Genomic DNA, 23,874 nt, shown 5'->3' with positions numbered 1-23,874 from the left:
AAGCATAATATTCGTAACATACAAGCATACTAATCGCTGTTTAATAATAATAATAAAAAGAAAAAAAGAAAAAAAGAAAAAAAAGAAAAACTAAATGAATAAGAAAGAAGAAAAGAAAAGAAAAAAGGCCAGATCCATCAATTCGTAAACACATTTTAATATCTTCAAAATTCTACTGATATACATAAATATTTTACATAATAATTGACAAACAAGTTATCATATATCTAAATATTACATAAAAAGTGAGAAAGAGAGAAAAAGAAAGAAAAAAAGAAAGAAAGAAAGAAAGAGATAGAGATAGAGATAGAGAGAGAGAGAGAGAGAGAGAAAGAGAAAGAGGGATAGAGAAGAGCAAAAGAAAAAAAAAGAAAAAGAAAAAGAAAAAGAGAGAGAGAGAGAGAGAGAAAAGAGAGAAAGAAGTACATTTTAATAGCAATCTATTTTCGACCGAAATAATCATCGTAACACCTACGCTAAAAGATGCATCGTTACAGGTGGTTCCTCGAAAGAAACGTTACGTGTTACACCGAATGCGTGCAAATGCTCACTCTCTCTCTTTCTCTCTCTCTCTCTCTTTCTCTCTCTCCCCTTTCTGTCCCTCACTCTTTCTATCTCTCTCTCTCTCTCTCTCTCTCTCTTTCTCTTTCTCTTTCTCTCTCTCTCTCTCTCTCTCTCTCTCTCTCTCTCTCTCTCTCTTTCTCGATAAGGTCGTAGTCCGGAGGCCGGGTCTCTCGAGTTGAGCGAGCGCGCTCACCTAGTCATTTCGTAGGAGTACTCGCTCGCGGACGTGTTCTCGCACTCTCTTTCTCTCTTTCTTTCTATCTATCTATCTATCTATCTATCTATCTATCTATCTATCTATCTATCTATCTATCTATCTATCTTTCTTTCACTCTTTTTCTCTTTCTCAATCTCTCTCTCTTCCTTCCTCTCTCTTTCTCTCTCTCTCTCTCTCTCTCTCTCTCTCTGGAGATTCCATTGAACGGAGAGAGATATAGAAAAGCGCGTGCGGAATAGAGTGAAAAAAAGAATTCTTTAACGATATCAATCCCTCAACCCCCGCTCCCACAATCGACTTGAACAACACGGCAACATGAAGGATATCCGCAGTCAGGTAAGTTAAAAAGTTTTTACTAACTTCTTCTATCCCTCCTATTTTATCTCCTTCTCCTTCTCCTACTTCTTCTTCTTCTTCTTCGTTGTTCTCATCTTTGTCTTCTTCTTCTTCTTCTTCTTCTTTTTCTTCTTCGTTGTTCTCGTCTTCGTCTTCTTCTTCTTCTTCTTCATCGTCTTCTTCGTCTTCGTCTTCGTCTTCATGTTCTTCTTTTTCGTCTTCTTCCTCTTCTTCCTCTTCTTCTTCTTCTTCTTCTTTGTCTCTGTCTTCTTCTTTGTCTTCTTCTTTCTTTAACTCTTTTTTTTTTCTTCTCTCCTTCCTCTACTTACTCACTTTTACTCTATTTTACTTACTCTTATGTTAATCTTTTTCTATTAATACGTCCATTGCTACGTAATATTTATTATTATTTATTATTATTTTATCATTACTATTTCTATATTCATATTTTTCCATTTGAATTTTCCCGCGTTTCTTTCTCCAAGACTTTACACGTGGATACGAATTTCATCAATCATAATTGCGAAAATTCTTCATCTTTTATTTCTTCTTATCTCTTCTATTTCATTGTTTTTTTTTTTCTTTTATTACAAATTTTCATTTAATTTTTCTCAATCCTAATTATTTTCCCACAATTTTCGTCTAATTGATTGAATAGTTTTTCATTAATGATATTGCAAGGTCTTTTTTGTTTTACTTCCCCCCCCCTCTCTCTCTCTCTCTCTCTCTGTCTATCTGTCTTTTTCTCTCTTTCTTTTAAATCATATTCTCATGTAATAAAAGCGTTTTAATTTGTACGTTTAATTTAAAACGAAATTAAAAACAAATATACAATAACAATAAACAAACATATATATATATATATATATATATATATATATATATATATATATATATATATAGATATATATTGTCTTTTCTCTGAACTTTCTTTCATTATATTTTTCTGACGAAATACATTTTGTCACGTTACTATAGTGATCGATAAATCAAAATTTTATCCATTAAAATACTTTTTTAATTAATTTCGATATAATTTATATCGTATTAGAAAAGATATAGACGGTGCAAGCGAATGTGCGTTCTCAACACGAACGATTTACATGCTAATTCGTTTTATCGTCGAAAAAGAGAGAGAGAGAGAGAGAGAGAGAGACGGAGCAATAAAGACAAGGACAAAAATTTATCGTTCAAAACTTTATTTATCCTCTCTGTCTGTCAAACCCACATATCCGTAAGTATACACACGCACACACATACACATACACAAATAAATGCATAATGGCACTCGAAAGAATTGCCGATAGTTAATCTCTTCTCATAAATTTTCATTTATCGCAAAAGTCTAAATGTAAAAGTTTCGATAGTTCCCTTTGTTTCCAATTGTTTAGTCGAAGAGAGAAACGAACAAATTAATATATAAGAAGATCACATCTCTGTGTAAGGAAACGAATGCCTTGAGAGATGTTAACTTTTCGTAGACTCTTTTGAACGTGAGCCATGCCGTTAGAAATAGATCTGACACCGTGGGAGATACAATTATAGACAAGGATAGAGAGAATGATGCTTCATGCTTCGTCCCGTTAACTGAACAAAAATGAAAAGCCTCTTGTAGTTTTAACGAGAGCAAGAAAGAATGAGAGAAAGAGAGAGAGAGAGAGAGAGAGAGAGAGATGAAGAAAAAGAGAGAGAAATTAAGATAAAAAGTTTTATACTTATTAAACTATAATAATAATAATAATAATAATAATAATAATAATAATAATAATAACAATGATAATAATAATTAGGTGATTATGATGATAATAATAATTAGGTATTGTATATTTATATATACAAATAAGAACAATTATTTTTTAACAGTTTGTTACTTCTAATTACAAAATTAAAATTTGATATTTATCTCTCTATATCGTATATTTTATTATACTGTCAAAATCTACACTAAATTGTATTAATAATGAATTAATACTAATTTATAGGTCCTTATCATTCTTTCATACATAATGTATTATTCCATCAAAGATCTTTTTCTCGTATTCTCTTTTAATAAGATAAATATGTACATATGTATGTATATGTGTGTGTGTGTGTGTACATAAATATACAAAAGGAACAATTATTTCTACTTCCTAAATTTCTAATTCTTATCATGATAGAAAAGCAATTACTTTCTCTCTCTCTCTCTCTCTCTCTCTCTCTATATATATATATATATATATATATATATCTCTTTAAAATACTGCTTTTTCTGTTTCCCATGTTTACACTGATCTTATTATTTTGATCTTGACATACTTTCTAATGTATCAATTTAATATCATCCCCATATAGATATATATATATATGTATATATAATAATACAATCACATATGTATATATATATATATATATATATCCTTATTAATTTACTTAAATTAGACTTCTTTCATGTAAAATGTATTTACCTTATCCAACATTGCATATATACATACATATACATACTTTTTAATATATCACTTCACTGTCAAATCTATCCTTAGATACCCTAATTAATCTATTCTAATTTAATTTGAATCCTCTTTCATACATAATGTATTTATTCAATGTCGTCTTTCTCTCTCACTCACTCATATTCTCTCTCTCTCTCTCTCTCTCTTTCTCTTTCTCTCTTTCTCTCTCTATCTCTATCTATCTATCTATCTATCTATCTATCTATCTCTATATCTTATAAAATATTTACAAATTAGAGAATCAATTATTTCTTGATATACTGTTCCATCCTAATTATGATAAAAATAACATCCTCTCTCTCTCTCTCTCTCTCTCTCTCTCTCTCTCTCTCTCTCTTTCTCTCTTTCTCTCTCTCTCTCTCTCTCTCTCTCTCTCTCTCTCTTTCTCTTCTTATAAAAAAAGAAAATAAAAAAAAAATTATAATAAAAAACAGAAAAAAAAAAAATCTACGTTCCCTGTATTTCCTCTCCACTCTGATTTCCTTATCGCGTACATAAAAATTTTATCGAGGCAACATTCTTAATTTGTCAATGTAATTAATGCAAATGCATCGATTTAATTTGATTTCACTTGGACAACATAAACTACGTGTCGCATTTTACATTTCTCCAATTTTTTAATTAAAAGAAAAAAAAAAAAAATTCATTGAGAAATATAATTAATAAATCGTGAAAATGTTTATAATTCGATATCTAATTTAGAGGCTCGATATCATCGCACGTGAATTTACATAAATACATACGTACATATGCATGTATGGTACGTATGTACATGCAATATTTATATACGTAAACGAGAAGGACAAACAATCGGCCCACGCGATTCGCATATTCGTGAAACGTCCCTCTATTCTTATTCGTCGATTCATATACCTACATGCGCCTTGACTCACCCGGATTTGCATGTACAACGTTGAAAATTTTAGAAAAGCACGAACGAGGAGGACACGGTCGAGAACGATGACGTAGCATCCACCCATCCATCCACCCACCCACCTGTCGCGGCCATGGCTATTTTCAACTTTTCATGACGATCTTCCATCTCCCCCTCCTTCACTCTTTTAATCCCAACCCTCTTTAACTCCTTCTCCCCCTCCCCCACCCTTTCTCTCTCTCTTTCTCTTTCATCCTTTCATTCTATACTTTCTCTCTCGCTCTCTCGCTCTCTCGCTCTCTCGCTCTCTCTCTTTTGCTCACTTCGCGCGCGTTTCCAGTATCCCTTTGACGAACAAGAATTCGTGGGCTGTCAAGACGAAGCTCGGTGCACTTTTCTGAAAAAAGCTCAGAGAAAAAAAAGAATGAACGGTGAGGAGGCCCTCCCTAATTCGCGTAAAGAGAAAAAGAAGAAGGATCGGCTTGAAAAGGAGGAAAAGGAACGAAGGAACGAAGAAAAGGAAAAGAGAGAGAGAGAGAGAGAGAGAGAGAGAGAGAGAGAGAGAAGGAGAGGAGTTACGGGGTGGAGGGATAAAGAAAGATAGAGAAAGAGAGAGATCGTATTTGCCACGCCGGAAGTGGGACCCTCGGAAGCCCCGCCATGCCACAAAGGATACAATGTGCTCTCTGATGTGGGAAGCCTGAAACGAAAGTAAAAAACGTATATGACGTTATTAATGATATCGTTTCTTTCATTCTCTCTCTCTCTTTCTCCTCTCTCTCTCTCTCTCTCTCTCTCTCTCTCTCTTTCTCTCTCTTTCTCTCTTTTCCTTTCTCTTCATCTATTTCTTTATCTATCTTTTGATTTTATATGTGTACGTGTATGTGTGTGTGTATGTTAGTGTGAGTGTGTGAGAGAGAGAGAGTAACATTTGATAATAATAATAATAATAATAATAATAATATTATATGTAAAATCTCTGATCTGAAAATGAAAAAGTGGCTCTTTGACGATTCAATTGCCACAGACAAAAAAGCGTCTATGTACGGTTCTTTTCTTTTTTCTTTTTTTTGTTTCTCTTTTTTTTCTTTTCTCTTTTCCTATTTTTTCTTGTTTTTTTTTTTTTTTGTTGTTCTTTCCTTCTCTTTCGTTTGATTTACGAAGTATTTACTTTGAATGGTAGATTTATATAAAAAGGATAAAAAAGAAAAGGGGGCAAAACAATGTGTGTAGTGAAATAATTCAAATGAATGACTTTTAAATATCTGAATTTTTTGGATTCATTGAAAAAATCTGTTTGACTTATACGTTATATTATAACGAAATAAAAAAAAAAAATATATATATATATATATATATATATATATGTATATATAAATTGTAAAAGAGACGAACATAAAAAATTTAAATACATAAAAGAAGATCGATTACACATTTTCGCGTTTATATATAAAAAAAAGAAAAAAAAGAAAAAAAAATATATATATAAAAAGAAAAATAAAAGAAAATTGCAAAATGTAATTGGACATTTGCAAATGATTATATCTCCTTATTTTATTTCTCTTGATATGTATCTGTTCTTATAGACGAGGCTAGAAAAAGAAAGAATAAAAAAAAAAAAAAATAAAAAAAAAAAGAAAGAAAGAAAGAAAAATATCGAAAATTACGAAATCAATAATTTTGATTGACGAAGAATTCTTTGCTAAGAGAAAAATGAATCTTTGAGAAGAAAAAAAGAAAAAAAAGAAAAAAAAGAAAAGAAAAGAAAAAAAAAAAAGTCATGAATAATCGATCGGTATGAACGTAAATTCTTCGTAGGAAGAAAATTTGGCAGGTAATTTACGGGCAATGTAAGAGAAATACAACGGCACGTTTCTTGCTGATTACCGATGCGATTAATAACTACTCTGGTAACTAATTAAAGAGTTAGTTAATCCGCTCTGTTAGACATCGGTTTAATAAACGTTCTCGCTAGTTAGCTAGCCTAGCTAGCTAGATAGGCTAGCTGAATATACCTAGATAGGCTAGAGCTTGCAAGCTCACTCACTCGCTCGCTCGTTCGCTTGCTCTCTTGCTCGCATGCTCGCTTGTTCGCGATCGAGCAACCATAATGCTACGATCAAACTCACGTGATATCTAACTTTCGCGTTTAAAGTGATTCACGACTTTGTCGATAGTTTTCAACAGGAGTTTCGAATAAATACGAGGAAAATATTCCTCTGTTTAATAAATCACGTTTATGAAAGGGCTCTAACAAAATTGCCTTACCTCGTGTGGTATCTATCTCATTTTCATATTATCTAAATATTTTCCTTGAGATCGAAGTTATATATATATATATATATATATATATATATATATATATATATATATATATATATATGTTATATTTTATACACTTTATTTACAAGTATTAATTTAAATTATTAATTTTGTTTTTGGAATATATTCCAAAAATATTTATTTTATTAAAAAAAAAAATATATATATATATTATTTAAACAATTATTTTTTTACATACATCCACATATCTACACACACTGATAAATATACATACGTACACATACACACACACACATACACACACAAATATATATGTTGCATTATATTTTTAATATATTATTAAACATATATTATGTATTAATCGGACAATGATTAAGTTCATATGGAATATTCATATTAAATTGCAACGAAAGAGAGAAGATTCGAACACGCAAAGAATTAAAATACATTTCTTGTCTTGCACTCGCTTGCTTTCGTTCCGAAGGAGAAAGTACCAAGTTCCTTCAAGAGACAGAGAGAGAGAGAGAGAGAGAGAGAGAGAGAGAAAGAGAGAGAGAGATAGAATATACTACAGGTACAAACTTTCCACGATGGCGAATAACCTTCGGACTGCTTACATTTAAGTTTAAAAACGATATTCTAAGAGTAAGAAAACATTCGTGTTTCTTTCATAAGAAAATCACATGCTCAAAATGATTTTTACGAATATACCATTCACCCTACGGGTCGTTCGGATCATGATCCGGACCTTCCTGACCTAACTTTTCTCTCACATATGAAGATTATTATACTAATAAATGTGCCTTCTATAGAAAAACAAAGATATTACATATAAAATATAAGGAATGATAACATTATTTTATTTCATAATACGTGATATAATAACGATCTTAATAATAATCGTAATCATAATAATAACAATAACAATAATAATAATAATAATAATAATAATAATAATAATAATAATAATAATAATAATAATAATAATAATAATAATAATAATAATAATATTGTTATTAACATTAATAACTATATATATATGTATGTATTTCATATATAATTATAATATATATTTAATATATATTTAATAGAAATAGATTAGAAATTTAATATAATCTATTTAAAATAATAATAATAATAATAATAATAATAATAATAATAATAATAATAATAATAATAACATTAATAATAATGTTGATGATAATAAATCATTCATAAAACGTATTAAAAAGTTTCGGCTTAAATAAATATATATATCAAACGCATAGAAAAAGAATTTATCGTTTTAAAAATGTATGCCATAGAGAGAGAGAGAGATAGTCCGATCAACAATTGTTAGTAGTCCCTTGAAATAATTATGATGCAATCAAATTTCAGACGAAAACAAAACTATCGAGAAAGTAAAAAAAAGATTGAGATAAAGGAATGAGGAGAAAAAAAATTATCTAAAAATAAAAGAAAAAGAAAAAAAAAGAAAAAGAAAAAGAAAAGAAGAAGAAGAAGAAGAAGGAAAAAAAAATTATAATAATAATAATAAATCATGATAGCGAGACGACGATCATACGGTCTAATTAAAATAGTAATAGAAATTCTAAGGAAGAACAGCGTATGAATAATCGTATTAACGTCTACTATACTCGACTATTCCAAGCGAGTTTATCAAACAATGTCTATTATTAGATGACGACCCGTCATCGAAAACACATCGACAAATGATGCAACACACATTCTATCGTTTTTTCTATTCTCGTCCCGATACGTTTGAATTTTATCTTTCTATACGAAAATTACATTGAAAATATCGTAGATTCTTTCAATTTTTTATTTCTTTGTTCTTTCCTTATTTTGCCTCTTTTTCTCTTCACTGATTTTTTTCTTTTTTTTTTTTTTCTTTTTTTTTCCTTTTTCTTCTAATCACAAAATTTTTTTTTTTTTTATATATGTCGCCAGTTCGAGAGGAATGGTTACATCGTGCTGGATGATTTCTTCAAGCCAGAAGAAATCGACGAATTGAAATTCTCCGGTGAAGAATTTACGAAGAATTTGCCATCGGAAACGGAGAGGAAAATTTTTAACACGATAGACGCGCAACAAGTAAATATAAAAGGAAGAAAAATAAAGAAGAAAAAAGAAAAAAGAGGAGAAGATTATTCTTAATATTTCTAATTATATTATCGCGTATATGTACAAGGGTGTGGTGGATCAAAGGTTTCCCTAAGCATTGGGACCAAAATAATTCTTAGGATCGTCTTAGATATTAATTATTCACTTTCGAGACTCCTTGGATTAATTTCGTTTTCTTATTTTTTTTTTCTTCTTCAGATTGCAAAAAACAAAACAAGGCAGAAAACTTGTTAAACTAAGAGCCCATTTATTAGAGGCCTAAAACGTTTCGAAATAGAGTAATTGGATTTTTAAGATCGCTTAGAAACTTCTTGGTCCATCGAAAAACTTTTGGCCAATCCTTTGGCACGGATTATAAAATTGTTTTTTTATTATGTTTCAGAGCAAGGATCAATATTTTCTGGACAGTGCGCACAAAGTCTGTCCATTCTTCGAAAGTGAAGCACTTGAGAACGATGGCACTTTAAAAGTTCATCCAAGAGTGTCTCTAAACAAAGTAAGTTAATATAATTCGATGATCGATACAAAATATCTTTATTGAAAAAAGAAATTTTATATCTTTTAAAATAGATAACATGAGAAATATAATATTAAGAAATTAATTTTATCCATTTAAATCCATTGAATGCATACTTTTCAAGATTATTTTAAAATATAAATTCTCTATTAGTTGTGTAGTCTACGATATATCGTGTCAATGATATATTATTATTAATATCTACCTGCCATCTTTCGGTAAAATACATGAACTAATTTCAATCTAATGACTCTATCGGTATGCAACATTTATATATCCAAGTATTTCGAATGTTATCTACTGATGGTAAAACAGTTTTCTTTTCTAGAAAATCCTATCTTTTAAATAATTTTAATTCTATCTATAAAATAAAACTAATTCAAACTTATTATATAATATATTCATTAACATATATACATATATATATATTTAATTTGTAGGTAGGTCATGCATTGCATTGGTTGCATCCGACCTTTAAAAAATACACATTTGATGAACGAGTCAAAGAGGCTGCGTTCCAACTGGATTACATAGAGCCGGCAGTGTGCCAGTCTATGTACATTTATAAAAATCCTGGCGTTGGTTCGGAAGGTAAAGCGATTATCTTCTTTTTTTGATCTTTTCTTTAATTACATACAAGCTAATATATATATATATATATATATATATATATTAATATTAGGACAAATAATTAATAATAATATTTTCAATATAAATACAATCACTAATATAAAAAGCTGACTAAAATTTTTATCTCCACCTATATATTTCAACCTATATAATATTACAAATTTAGAAATCATTAAAACCAATTTAAAAAATATTAATGATACTCAATCAATCTATATATATAATAAACTCTATACTTATTGAATTAACTCTTATAAATATTCATTCTGTTAATAACCTTATCTTTATTAACAAAAAAAAAATTATAGATAAAACTATAAAACCTAACGTTAAAAAAAAAGAAAAATATATATATATATCATATTCATATATTATATATATATAATACAATACATTAATTAAATAAAAAATATAATATATTCATTATTTATATTAATTTTATTACTTATTATTACTTATTATTAATATATATATGTGTATATATATATATATATATATATATATATATATATACATATATATATATAAATTAATTATATACATATATGTGTATGTATATGTATATAATTACTAATTATATATAAATGATTGCAGTAATTATGCATCAGGATGCAACGTACTTATATACAGATCCAGTTAAATTGGTGGGTTTTTGGATAGCTTTAGAAGATGCCACACAAGAGAACGGTTGTCTTTGGATTGCTCCAGGTTCTCATAAAAGTGGAGTTCATAGGCGTTACATTAAAAACAAGGATCCAAATTCTCAAGAACTTATAATATATGATAAAGCGGCACCTTGTTATCCACTTAGCAATTTCCGTCCTGTTCCAGTGAGCAAAGGTAGTTGCATACTTATACATGGACAAGTGGTACACTTCTCTTATCCCAACAAAAGCGAAAAATCAAGACACGCTTATACTTTTCACGTTATCGAAACTAAACATGTGACATATTCGAAGGACAATTGGTTGCAACCACCTGCAAATGGTTTTCCACGGTTGTATAGAAATTAAATTAAGTGTAGATGTAAAAAAAAAAAAAAAAGAAATCCGCCAAAAAAAAAAAAAAATAAAAAAAAAATAAACAAATAAAAAAAAAGAAGAAGAAGAAGAAAGAAAATCAGTTCACATTGTAATTAATAATAATGCGACACGGCTGTGCTCGTTTATTTCACTGTTTGTAATGCTATACAAAACTTAATGTTAACGTCTTCTCTTTCTATTTTTTATGCGAAATCGTTAATAAGTAAAAATCAAAATATATTCGTATATTTCTCTCTATTTTTCTCTTTCTCTCTCTCTCTCTCTCTCTATCTTTCTATCTCTCTTTTCTTATTATCCACCATCTATCACCCACCACCCACCCACCACCACCACCACCATCACTACCATCACTTTTCATTTCTATTTCAAACCTTTCTATCACAGTCATTGTTTTTCTGTTATGTATATGTGTCTTATTGTTCGTTTTGTATTATATCTTGAAAAATTTAACAAATAGCAATTTGGTTGTTTTTCTTTCTTTCTTTCTTTCTTTCTTTCTTTTTTTTTTCTTTTTCTTTTTCTTTTTTTTTATGACAATTATTTTAGCATATATATGATACAATATATAAATAATAACTCATATGCATCGGTAACTTGCCAATCTGCAATAATGTGTGCAGAGTTCTTGAAGCTGTCTTACACCCATTTTCAATACGTCCTCTTTTTCTTTTAAACAACAATAAACATCGAGCGGACATAAATCCGTAGTGTTCGTTATTGTTCTATCTGGTAGAAAATTTGTCAATATGTGATAAAGATCAATCAACGTTTTATGATCGATCGAAACATCCTTCATTCCCTCTAATGCTCTAAAAATGAAGTAGAAGAAGAAAGTAAATAAAATGAATGGGAACGAATGATTACAAAAAAAAAAGAAAAGAAAGGAAAAAAAAATTAAAAGAGAAAAAAATACTCTAAAATACTCTAAAAAAAAAAAAAAAAAAAAATACGCAAAAATTATATCTTTGTATAATCGTAATCGATATATCTGTTCAATTTTATTACTCACTCGGTCAAAATACGTAACAAATGATTTACGTTTTGTCCAACTTCCGGTTGTATTTTCTTCACATATTCGACCGTGGGTGCTGGATTTGGTATTTCGTAACAAAAACTGCACGGCATGTTTACGATATCTGCAGCCATTCCTCTAAAAATAAAAAAGAAAAAAAAAAGCAAATAAAAATAAAAAGAAAAAAAAAGAAAAAGGACATTTACAAAGAAACAATATTTATATTTCAATTTTGTTGAAAATTATCTTAAGAATAATTCTTCATACGAATAAACTTTTTACCCAATGTCACGTGCGTACGAATAGATATAATTGAAATAATTGAAGGCCTTATCTGCTCTACATTTTTGTTGAATTACATCATTCTCCGTTCCAATTTCTTCTTGTATTTTTTTCTCACGTATCTCGTTCTCATAATTTTGACATCTCTTTTTAATATTCTATAAGATAAATAAAATAAGATAAATAAAATCTTATTGTTTTTTAATGGAGAAGGAGAACGAATGGAAAACAAAAATGAAAATGAAATGAAAATGAAAATCAAAATTAAAAATAAAAATAAAAATAAAAATATATAAATAATTATTACTTTAATCGAACTTGATGCTCTATTTATAAGATCAGAATATTTATCCACATTGATCATTTGAATCAGCTCAGCAGACTTTTCTAATACTTTTGCAATATCTTTCAATTTTCGTCCACCTTCTGAAAATTGATTTATCATTAATTCTTCATTATTATCTAACTTATACGAACATGAGATATTTATTGTATTTATGTAATTTGTACAAACTTGGCATTGTTCTAAATATTTCCAAAAGTTCTTTGAGAAGATGTTCTGCTTGCCTGTCAAACGCATCGCTTATAGCAGCTATCCAATGTTTTATAGCACATTTTAATACGCACAAAATTGTCCAAGGTGGCTTTATTATAGTATATTTTTCCCATGTCTCACCAAATAAATTTTTCATTTCTTTACTTACTATCTGAAATAGTACGAACAAATACATGTATTTAAAATATATGTAGTATGACAAATATATGACATAGTATGACTGAATAGTATGACAAATATATAAATATATTTGTTTTCTTCTAAATTTTATAAGCACAAAAAAAAACTATATATATATATATATATATATACACATATACGTACGACTGAAAGAAGTTCTTTTATCATAGATTGGATCTCTTCGAATAATTCGTTCGAATAACGTAATTCTTCTTGGAAAGCTGAAAGAATTTGTGAACCTTCACCTTGTGTCTTTTCAAAACACATATCGTGTAAAGATAAGTTCTTATTATTAGTCGCAAAAATGTAATCTATTTTTTCAAGAGGATCGTCTCTTCCAAGCGCTACTATGTCGTATATCATTGCTTTGTTGCAAAGATTTTTATCGTACGATAATAAAGCCTACATTAAAAGAGATATATAAACTACCTATTTTTTTTTTTTTTTTTTATTTTTTTTTCAACCTTCGAAATACTAACAAAATAATTCACTCTATCTTACATACCACAGTTCTTTCTGCGTTACGAATTTGTAAACATGCTTGTAGTATCTCATCGTCCGGACATTCAATGGCAAATTTTTCTTTGTTGCTTCTTACATCCTCTAATGTCTGACCGACTATACGTGGATGTTTAACAGAAAAATGATCATGAAGAAAATTTATAGCTTTTCTGGCTTTTTCACGCAAATGTATTGACTTTCTTTCAAATTTGTCATTTTTTAAATAATCCAATTCCTATAGGAGAGAAAGAAGAAAGCAAAAGAATGTAAAATATATATTTAAAAAAAAAAAAAAAAAAAAAAAAAACCTATCTCCCTATATAAAAAAAAAAAAAATTTAGAAATAATTTGTATAAGTTTTTTTTATACTTACTCGTATAACAGTCCATGGGATTACAAGAATTGGTTTATCATATTTTGCAAATTCTGTAACCATAGCTTTAATGATTGCATCTAAATTCGATAAAAACACATTTGTATCTACAACAATGTACAAAGTTTTCTTTTCTTCTTGAACCGGTATTGATGAAAATTGTAAAATATTTCCTTCCATTGGTAATGTTTCATTTTTAGCATTTTCAACGCATAACTGTATTCTAGCAGCTTGTACCTATGGAAAAAATATTTCTTGTATATAATTAATAAGAAAATAATTATTGTTTTAAACAAAGTTATATTCTTATTTATATATATATATATATATATATATTTATATTTATATATTTTTTATAATAACCTCGAATGTTATCTTTTCATCTTCCATTGGTTCCCAATCCATTTCTTCATAAAGAGAAGAATCATTAGACTCATTAACAGGATTTTCGCCTAATGCATTTAAAGATTGATTTTGCATATTAGTTTTGACTGAAGCCAACAATTGATTTTCATCAGGGATTATTTTATTACGTAATAGCCTATTACGTAAATTTTTATACCTCATATCACTGGTTTTATAAATATCCGGTATTTCTAAAATTTGCATTTAAACATTATATCCAATTATTAATTAAATTATATTTTTGTTTCTAAATAATTAAAACAAAGAAATACATACCATTATCTTTTATAATAGCTAGCAATGATTTATCATTGCTTTGCGATGACTTATTATTCTTTTGATCTTTCATTTGTAAATTTAATGTTGTCTTTAATTTATCCATACGATCTTTGGCCAAATTTCTCTTTGATATAACTCTACCACTTTTCTTATTTATACTATTATTATATTCTTTATTTTCTAAAAAGAAAATAAATCAAGATTATAATAAAGACAATTCATATAAGATAGACGTATTTGTAAATATACAGTTACAGTTACCTATTATTGTCTCCTTAGATTTGTATTGAGAATTTTTTTTATTTTGTAATATATTTTTTGTTATACTTGACCTCTCTGATTTGATTTCGGTTGTATCTTTGATCGAAGAACACCTAATATCATTTTTTGTGAGATCACTTTCGTGACTACTGGAACAAGCAGATGTATCTTGATTCGAACTTGAGGATTTTGTCACGCCCTCTCTTTTTCTTTTTTTTTTCTTGTCTACTTTTATTCTATGTTCAATATTTTCAACTGTTTCAATGCCTTTAACATTATGAAGCGATTGCGACTGCTTGGACACCTTTTTGTTCATATTTTTCTTTTGTATCTTTTCATAAATAACTCTCATCTGTGGCGTCATTATTTCCGTTTTTCTATCCTCATCACTTTTATACAATTTCGTAGGAGAATTAAATTGCGTGAATGAATTTGTAGATGAATTACTTTTCGAATTACTCTTTGCCTTCCTTTGTTGCATTTTCTTCTTAATTTCTGCCATTTGTATTGTATCAAATTCTTGTGTTGCTTTAAAATGCCTTTTGGCAACTAACTTCTTTCTTCTTACAATATCTTTGTTGTCATTACCTTCTTCAATATCAGAGGATGTCCTTGATTCAATAGGACTCATTTCATTTGTTTTCCTTTTTTTTTGTTTTGGCCCATCAACAGAAGTCTATATAAATATATGAATAAATTAAAACATATGTAAAGTCATAGAAATGTAATATAATTAAAATAATTTGTATAAAACGAGTAACAATATAATAGATCAATCAAAATCATTTAGATCTAATATTAAAACAATGAATGTCTTGACAAAAAATTTGTCTTAACCTTTTTCATTCCTTCGGTTGTTGGTTCCTTCCAAGAGGACTCATTGGTTTTAATATTGAAATAATAAACTCTGTCTGGATGGCTCTTAGAACCGACAACAACCCAATTTTTCGGAAGTTTATGTTTTCTCATAATGAAAATTCAACGAACAAACAAACGTTTGCTCATAAAATATATTCGATCGAAAAAACGTTCATTTACTACCTCATATTATCAAATAAGGTTAAACACATGTTTCTTACGTATTACGTAGTTACATATATCATTCATGAAAATAAAAATTCAGTTATAACACGAAATACGAACCTATCAAGATAGAAATTTAATACGGAATAGGACTTTATGGCGACGCACAAAATTTTAATAAATCATACGTGTATGTTAATTAAATACGTTAGATGCATATGCAAGTAGTACGTATTTATCTATCTCTCTATCTTTCTCTCTCTCTCTCTCTCTCTCTCTCTCTCTCTTTGTCTCGTGTTTGGAAACATAAGAACGTCATAATAAAAGTATTCGTAGTAAATCGAGACGTCATCGCCCGTACAAAACTAACGTCCTATTGGTCGACGTTGATATATACCGACCAATCATAGCAAAGACAATTATAGTCCAATAGCGCGTGAAGTAATAAGCACAGTGGTGGTAACTCGTGGATAACCAAAGACATAAAATGGCGCCATCTTTGAGTAGGTTGCGAAGCACATTGTTAGTCAAAACAATCGCCGAAATCGCAATCTATTTTTAGGTGGCACCCACCGAGCTACGGTACTTGACCGTTTTTCTCGGGCGTCGAAAAAAAGAACGGACGGTAGGAGCGGTTAAACGCGAGCGACGTTGAGTTTTCGGGAAAAGGTTCAACGACCTCTCTCTCTCTCACTCTCTCACTCTCTCTCTCTCTCTCTCTCTCTTTGTATATCTATCTATCTATCTATCTTTCTCTCTCTCTCTCTTTCTTTCTCTCTCTATTTCTCTCATTCTATCTCTCTCTCTCTCTCTCTCTCTGTGTCCGTCTCTCTCTCTCTTTCTCATAGGGTAACACACATAGAAAGCGTGCGTGTGACAAGAGTGCCCCGACCGGCCATGTTTATACCGTAGTGAATTTTGAGTAAACGCCGAGCCGAAATCCCACGAGTCGAGTTTTCCACGTGCGCCCGCACGACGAGATAGTCTCGCGTCCAATAGTACCAGAAAAGTGACACGTATAATTACGATATGGAATCCAGCGAGAGAGGTGAGTTTACGTGATTAAACGTTAAAATCGCGGCAATATTGAGAGCATCTGACACAAATCGACGGCCCCGGGGGGGCAATGGCAGTGTCAGGGTCGAAACGGAACTAGTTCAGTGACCGCATTTGCGCGATTCCATCCATTTATTTTCTACCTTGATACCCTTTATCTTTACTTTAGAACATTGTATATATCAAATAACATTTCCTTTCTAACCATTTGCGAACATATCTTTCTCTTTCTCTCCCTTTCTCTCTTTCTTTTTCTCTTTCTCTTTCTTTCTTTCTTTCTCTTTCTTTCTCTTTCTTTCTTTCTCTCTTTCTCGGCGTTGCTGCGTTCCGCTAGGATGAGTCTTTCTCTTTTTTTCTTTATCTTTCTCTCTCTCTCTCTCTTTCTCTTTTTTTCTCTCTCTCTCTCTCTCTCTCTCTTTCTTTCTTTCTATATATACAGAAAAATTCTACTCTCTGTACTTGAATCTATGTCATGCGTTCGCATTTCACTTTTGAATGCGACTGTACCTCTCCTCTCTCGTCGGCTCTTTCTACGTTCTTACTGACACATACCGAGTAACGTTTTACCGATCCTTTCTTTAAATCTCTTTATATATATATATATATATATATATATATATATATATATATATATATATATATATATGTACATATATATATATACACACACATATTCTTATTTAGTTTTCTTTTATTTTTCTTTCATCAATCATTTTCCTATCTCTATTTCTCTCTATTTTGTTTCTAATATCGTCGATGCTATTTTATTTTATTTTATTTCATTTATTTATTTGTTTGGTTATTCATCATTTGAATTTCTTTCCTTCTTTCATAAACTCATTTTATTTTATCTGTTTATCTCTCTCTCTCTCTCTCTCTCTCTCTCTCTCTGTCTCGCTTTCTCTATTTCTCTTTCTCACACTCTCTTTATGGGGATCATCGTTTTCTCTCAAATTTCTTTATTTTCATTTTTGAAAATATAAAATTGATGTGAAATAAGCGTCTTACCGTTTTTTTTTTTATATTATCACAAGTAGGAGTTACATATACTTCTTTAAACTGGCGTTGTGCTGTTGTGCCTATGAAAGACACGTGTGAGAATTTGTTATTGCCTCGACGAGTTTTCATTTGCCGTAAGGTTGTAACGTGGCGACACCTGTCGAGCGTTCGTGCACGCCCTACCTCAAGTTCCCGAGGATTAACCCTACCACTCTCTTCTCTTTTACGCATTTGCCCCTTTTATACTCCACCCTCTTTACTTGCTGACATGGCGGCCGACTGAATTCCAGCTGGTCGTAAAGAGAACCAATGTGAGATGTTATGTGATGCGTTTGTTTTATTTTGTTTTGTCTTGTCTTGTCTTGTCTTGTCTTGTTTTCGTTCTCGTTTTTGTTCTTTTTCTTGTTTTGTTTTCCTTCTTTTCTTTAAACGAATGATTCGAAAAGCAACAAATATGATATCATTATTATCGAACAATTTATAAATTTTTGTACAGTAACATTTTCGAACGTTTTGAAAATCACTCTAATTTATAATTTTTGCAGTGCAAAAAAAGATTCGTTTCTTTTTGGCCTTCTTTCTATCTTTCGTTCTTCATCTTTTAAACGTTCTTATCTTTTACAAACAAAATTTCTTTTTTCCTATATTCAAAAATAGAAAAGAAAAGAAAAGAGAACACGTTTCTCACTAATTTCATTCTCGAATATTGTATTCACTTTAACTAATGATCTTCTGTTCTATTGTTCTTTTCTTTTTCATTATTATTAATTTTTATCCAGATAATATCAGGTAATATTCGTACAATTGTCTCGGTCGATAAGGAAGATCGAAAAGGAAAAATCTTCGAGTGTCAAAGTAAGAGAGAGATAGAAAAACAAAGAGAAAAAGAGAAAGAGAAAGAGAGAGAGAGAGGAAAAACAATTAAGATATATATATATATATATATATATTATTTTTATCTTTGCATCTTTTTCCAATACTCGCAGAAGATTAGTTTCATTGAGAAAATTAAATGAATCAATTGTTGATATTGATTGAACATGTTTTAAATATGGCAGCCGGGCTAATACCCGATTAAATCTAAACAAAATTTCGACGGAATTCCTTCTTTTGTCCAGGCATGAACAAACGTGAAACTATCGTCCCTCTCACGTTGTTCGTTATCCTTCATCTTTAATCCTCGTTCTTCCACCCTTCTTCCGTCATACTTTTTATTCTCTTTCTGTAATCCTTTCTCCGCCCCTCCCCCGTTCCTCTCTTAGTCTCTTCCTCGTTATATAAGTCCAAGGACGAGAACTGTGCAGCTCTTATATATACCTATCCTTCTCTTTTTATCTTTTTTTATGTTTTTTTTTTTTCTTCTCTTCTACCACCTTCCTTGTCTTTCCTTCTCTTTCTACACGCATACGTATGTATATACATATATATCTGTATCTATATGTATACACATATACATACACATACACATGAACGTTCCTTCTTCGCTTCCCGTTTATCCTTTACACCGCAAATAACTTTTCGAGCTGGTAGAACTATCCTCTTGGAATCTTAATTCGCTATATGAAATATAGAAAGGTAGAAATATATATATATATATATATATATATATATATATATATATATATATATATAAATGTGAATGTATATGTGTACACACTTTTCAAAGTATATATCTTTATAATATAGAATAAATAAATTCAAAAGTTCCTCCTTCTCTCTCTTTCTCTCTCTCTCTCTCTCTCTCTCTCTTTTTCTCTTTCTCTTTCTCTTTCTCTCTTTCGCGTGATAATAATTAAATACGAGATCCGCATCGCGTGGGTGGTAGAAACCGTACAAGCATATATTTATATATGTAAAAGTACATATGATTGTATGTGCTTATACTCTCGGTTATTCAGATTATTTCGTGGAGTGTCCTATCGTTCAGGATGTCCTGTAATTATTGTGAGTCTCTGGTTCGAGCTAATTTTACATAAAGAAAGAAAAAGAAAAAAAAAGGAAGAGAAAGAAGGCTAAAGAAAGAGTGAGAGTCGTGTTAGCGTGGGTTTAACATCTTTTTTCTTTTTTCTTTTTTCTTTCTTTCTTTTTTTTTTTTTTTTAACCAGAGTTTGCTTGACTCGCGATAGAGGAGATAAGATTATCCTACTCGGCTTGGCTCGAATCGACTTTACTCGACTTTACTTCACGATTTGTATGTTATTTTAAAATGCTGCGAAATGAAATTATGGTAATTCTTTACTCTTCTATATACCTCCCTTTTTCTTTTTTTTTTTCTCTCCTTTTTTCTTTCTTGTTTTCTCTCTCTTTTTCTTTTTTTCTTTTTTTTCTTTCTCCTGATGATCACTTCATTTATATATACGAGACATTCGACGATATCATATTTCGATATTTATCGGATTAGATTCATCGATTAGATCGATTGGATTAATTTGATGGAATTTTCTTGGATTATCTTGATTATTCTTTTTTCTTCCTTTTACTGTTTTCCTATTTTCTTTTCTTTTATTTTCATACTATCGTCGAAGATACGTCGAGGGAAAATTCGTTGACAACAATGCACTAAGGTCGACAATGAATCATGATACGTTCTCGATGCAGGAATATAACGGGTTTATTGATCGCGGTTCTCTCGATCGTAGGCACTATACCGAAGCATATATAATTATGCAATCGTTACGCAATTCTCGCCAGGTTCTCATGGCAAGTGTTTGTCTCGACCTACTGACATTGGTCTGCTACAGAACGGGACACGCCTACTTGCAAACTTTCAAGGTTGCTAAGCTGTTCACGCTTCGACGATCCTTTCCACTTCTTTTTTTGCTCTTTTTTTCTCTTTCTCTCTCTCTCTCTCTCTCTCTCTCTCTTTTTCTTTTTTCTTTCTTTTTTTTCGTTTTCTTCTTCTTCTTCTGCCTCTACTTTTTTTCTACTGTCTCCTCCTTCTCCACCACCTCCTCCTCCTCCTCCTCCTCCTCCTTGTCCTCTTCCTCCTTTCTTCTTACCTTTTACTCCTTCCATCTCCTACTTTTTTCAATTTCACGCGAGTTGATCCTTTTTTTTGCTCATGAATGAAAGGATGAATAAATTCTTTTCAAGATATTTTTCATTGCTCTTATATGTTTAATACAGAATGGAACTTTCTTTTTTTTTTTTTTTTTTTTTTTTCTTTAATTCAGCAAACTTTAACGCCAATGTACTTATTTCGAATATTATTTTTCTTAATAATAATATTACGCAGAAAATATCATTGCTTAGTATAATAATGTATTAAAATAATATACGTACAATACCATCTGTGTGCGTGTATTTGTACGTATACAGGACAAATTTTTTTCATATACATGTGTATATATTTTACTAATTTCATTTCGTCAGTTTTTTGAAGCGTTTAAATTAAAATTTAAACAAAAAAAAAAAAAAATAAAAAATAAAAAAAAAAGAAAAAAAAATGAATTCATCAGTTTTTTAAAGCGTTTAAATCGTAAAAACATAAATATCAATGCACGTATGAAAACATTTGTTTAAAAATAAATATTTTCAACGTTTGAGAACAAAAATTTGATAATGAATTGAAAGAAAAAAAAAGAAAAGAAAAAAAAAAAAAAGAAGAAAAAACAAAAGCAAAACAAAAAAATATTAATTTCGTTTATAAATAATTTCATAATTTCAAGAATATTTCGATTTTTTCAAATGTTACATCCTGTATAACATTTATCTAACATACAGATATTTAATCGAGAATCGTTTAAAAACCTTTTTTTAAATAATTATTTCGATCAACGACATTGTCGATTCGATGAAAAAAAAAAGTTAGGAATCTCTTTCTCTTTCTCTCTCTCTCTCTCTTTCTCTCTCTCTCTCTCTCTTTCTCTCTCTCTCTCTCTCTCTCTCTCTCTCGTGTAAGTCTTAATATCAGACGATGGAAAATTTCTCCACGAGTTTTCACTCCTTTTCCTTTTTCTTTTTCTCTCCTTTTCTTTTCTTTTCTTTTTTCTTCTCTTTTTCTTTTTATCCTTTATTCTCTTTTTCTTCTTATCATCATTTTTTCTCTTTTACGTGTCCAACATACCATAACGTGCTCGTACCAAAACGTTTATTATCGGACGAAATTACAGAGAAGTTTCTTACGCATTTGAAAAATTTCAAATATTATTAACAATATCATATTAAAGATCGTATATTAGAATGCTAATTTATATTACATTATATTATATATTATTTCTAATATATATTATTATAATATTATAGAGACATAAAATGTCGGTTTATGAATGAAAGGAATTATTAAACGTCATCGTTTTGTACGGTTCAAAAGAGTATTAAAAAAAGAGAAAAAAAAATATATATATATATATATATATATATACATTGAAACATGTAGAATGAAATATTAATATAATGAACAGTTTAAGCATTATTAATTATTATTGAAAGAATATTGGAACTTGAGTTTTTCTCATTTTTCTCGCGATAATCTTTGCGGAAAGTATTTTTCTCGGTGGAATTAAAATGGACGAGATCGTGTTGCGTTTTATGTAACCTTGGGCGGAAAGCTATTTCTCTCTGTCTCTCTCTCTCTCTCTCTCTCTGTCTCTTTCTCTCTCTCTTTCTCTCTCTCTTGCTCTTTCTCTCGTTCGAACTCTTTCTCTCATTCGAGCTCACTCTGTTTCCTCTCCCTCTCCCTCTTTCCTTTCTCTCTCTCTCTCTCTCTCTCTCTCTCTCTCTCTCTCTCTCTCTTTGTGTCACTTTAATTAAACGCGTTTGATAATTACCGCCGTCGGCGTCGTGGACACGATATATGTGCTGCGTATGTTACTAGGAAAACCGCTAAAATCACTTCGAATAATCCTACAAAGTGCTCTAAAAAGAGCATAAAATGTTTCTTTACGTATACCAAAATTACTGTTCCATTCATCTAACGAATATCAATCGTACAGTTTCATTATTAAAATTAATCTTGAATGTGACAAGTACAAAAAGAAAAAAACAAAAAAATAAAAAAGGGAAAAAGAAGAAAAATATGAAATAAAATGAAAACGTTAAAAACTGATAAAAACCAATATATTGTATTTTATTTAGAGAGAGAGGGAGAGAGAGAGAAATAAAATCATATAAATGCCAAATGAAGGCAAAAGCTTTTTTTTTTTTTTTAAACAACTGCCTTTTTTCCATACCTTTTGATATCAATCTGCTTTTTTTATCTTTTTTTTTTTTTCTTTCTTTTTCCAAATTGTAAAACTATAACTACAAATTTGAGGTCAAGCATAAAATATCTCAAAAAAAAAAAAAAAATTATATAATTGATTTTTAAGAATACCTAAGAACTTCTTATTTCGTCGTGTACAAATATTTATCGTAGATCGTTGATTTAATATTTGTATATGATTCAAAAAAAGAAAAATGAAGTAAGAGAGAGAGAGAGAGAGAGAGAGAGAGAGAGAGAGAGAGAGAGAGAGAGAGAGAGAGAGAGAGAGAGAGAGAGAGAAAGAGAGAATTTAAAAACATCCTAAAATAATATTTTCGTTGATCTCAAACAAAAAAGAAATAAATAAAAATGAATAACAACATAAATCCACTATATGAGTTTGTATAAAAAAAATATATATATATATATAAATTATAAAATTTTGATAAAGAACAGAATATGATCATTCACAATAAACGAATGCATACACATGTATACAAATGTATACACATTTATATATATATATATATATATATATATATATATATATATGTACGCACATATATACACGCATCCCACGTTAAATAAAAATTTAAAAGAAGAAGTGAACTTTAAATGTATCGACGAGTTACGATAAAGGCCGCATTACAGAGGCTGCCTACACGATAAGGTAACGCCAGCGAAG

The 23,874-nt window shown here is 29.7% G+C and overlaps 3 protein-coding genes across 11 annotated transcripts in view; 2 read left to right on the top strand and 1 right to left on the bottom strand.

Annotated features, from left to right (window-relative positions):
- The first annotated feature begins 922 nt into the window (after positions 1-922).
- On the top strand, positions 923-11,317 carry LOC124430790 (phytanoyl-CoA dioxygenase 2). 2 transcript variants are annotated; one of them, XM_046977833.1, is made up of 5 exons: positions 923-1,117; positions 8,717-8,860; positions 9,273-9,386; positions 9,848-9,998; positions 10,632-11,317. In XM_046977833.1, the coding sequence occupies exons 1-5, from the start codon at positions 1,097-1,099 to the stop codon at positions 11,048-11,050; spliced, it is 849 nt and encodes a 282-aa protein (XP_046833789.1). In that variant the 5' UTR covers positions 923-1,096; the 3' UTR covers positions 11,051-11,317. The 2 variants fall into 2 exon arrangements, with proteins under 2 accessions (XP_046833789.1, XP_046833791.1); XM_046977835.1 differs by lacking the exon at positions 8,717-8,860.
- The window catches only part of LOC124430786 (transcriptional protein SWT1-like), a 21,527-nt gene continuing 8,533 nt past the window's right edge, over positions 10,881-23,874 (bottom strand). Inside the window, exons 1-13 of one of the 6 annotated variants that reach the window (XM_046977820.1) lie at positions 15,767-16,254; positions 14,930-15,605; positions 14,666-14,848; positions 14,348-14,580; positions 13,985-14,221; positions 13,616-13,846; positions 13,255-13,512; positions 12,889-13,081; positions 12,682-12,800; positions 12,375-12,532; positions 12,090-12,230; positions 11,658-11,889; positions 10,881-11,015 (exon numbers count right to left, since the gene is read on the bottom strand). In XM_046977820.1, the coding sequence (XP_046833776.1) occupies positions 11,658-11,889; positions 12,090-12,230; positions 12,375-12,532; positions 12,682-12,800; positions 12,889-13,081; positions 13,255-13,512; positions 13,616-13,846; positions 13,985-14,221; positions 14,348-14,580; positions 14,666-14,848; positions 14,930-15,605; positions 15,767-15,898 (2,793 nt within the window). In that variant the 5' untranslated portion in view covers positions 15,899-16,254 and the 3' untranslated portion in view covers positions 10,881-11,015. Of the gene's footprint in view, positions 11,016-11,172; positions 11,890-12,089; positions 12,231-12,374; positions 12,533-12,681; positions 12,801-12,888; positions 13,082-13,254; positions 13,513-13,615; positions 13,847-13,984; positions 14,222-14,347; positions 14,581-14,665; positions 14,849-14,929; positions 15,606-15,766; positions 16,257-23,874 lie in introns of those variants that run through there. The other 5 variants (XM_046977818.1, XM_046977822.1, XM_046977821.1 and 2 more) reach the window with 5 other exon arrangements.
- LOC124430789 (retinoic acid receptor RXR) overlaps positions 16,404-23,874 on the top strand; it is a 49,968-nt gene continuing 42,497 nt past the window's right edge. For 2 of the 3 annotated variants that reach the window (XM_046977830.1, XM_046977829.1), the window contains exon 1: positions 16,404-17,000. In XM_046977830.1, coding sequence (XP_046833786.1) covers positions 16,982-17,000 — 19 coding nt within the window. In that variant the 5' untranslated portion in view covers positions 16,404-16,981. The remainder of the gene's footprint in view (positions 17,001-23,874) is intronic. The other variant, XM_046977832.1, reaches the window with a different exon arrangement.

This window comes from Vespa crabro, chromosome 19 (genome assembly GCF_910589235.1).
Source record: "Vespa crabro chromosome 19, iyVesCrab1.2, whole genome shotgun sequence".
Lineage (NCBI taxonomy): Eukaryota > Metazoa > Arthropoda > Insecta > Hymenoptera > Vespidae > Vespa > Vespa crabro.
The sequence above is the reverse complement of the archived record's forward strand: the minus strand, read 5'-3'. Positions and strand labels throughout refer to the sequence as shown.

Coding starts and splice junctions, on each gene's coding strand:
- LOC124430790 (XM_046977833.1), top strand. CDS start 1,097: ATGAAGGATATCCGCAGTCAG. Junction 8,861..9,272: donor ACACGATAGACGCGCAACAA/GTAAATATAAAA, acceptor ATTATGTTTCAG/AGCAAGGATCAATATTTTCT. Junction 9,387..9,847: donor CAAGAGTGTCTCTAAACAAA/GTAAGTTAATAT, acceptor TTTAATTTGTAG/GTAGGTCATGCATTGCATTG.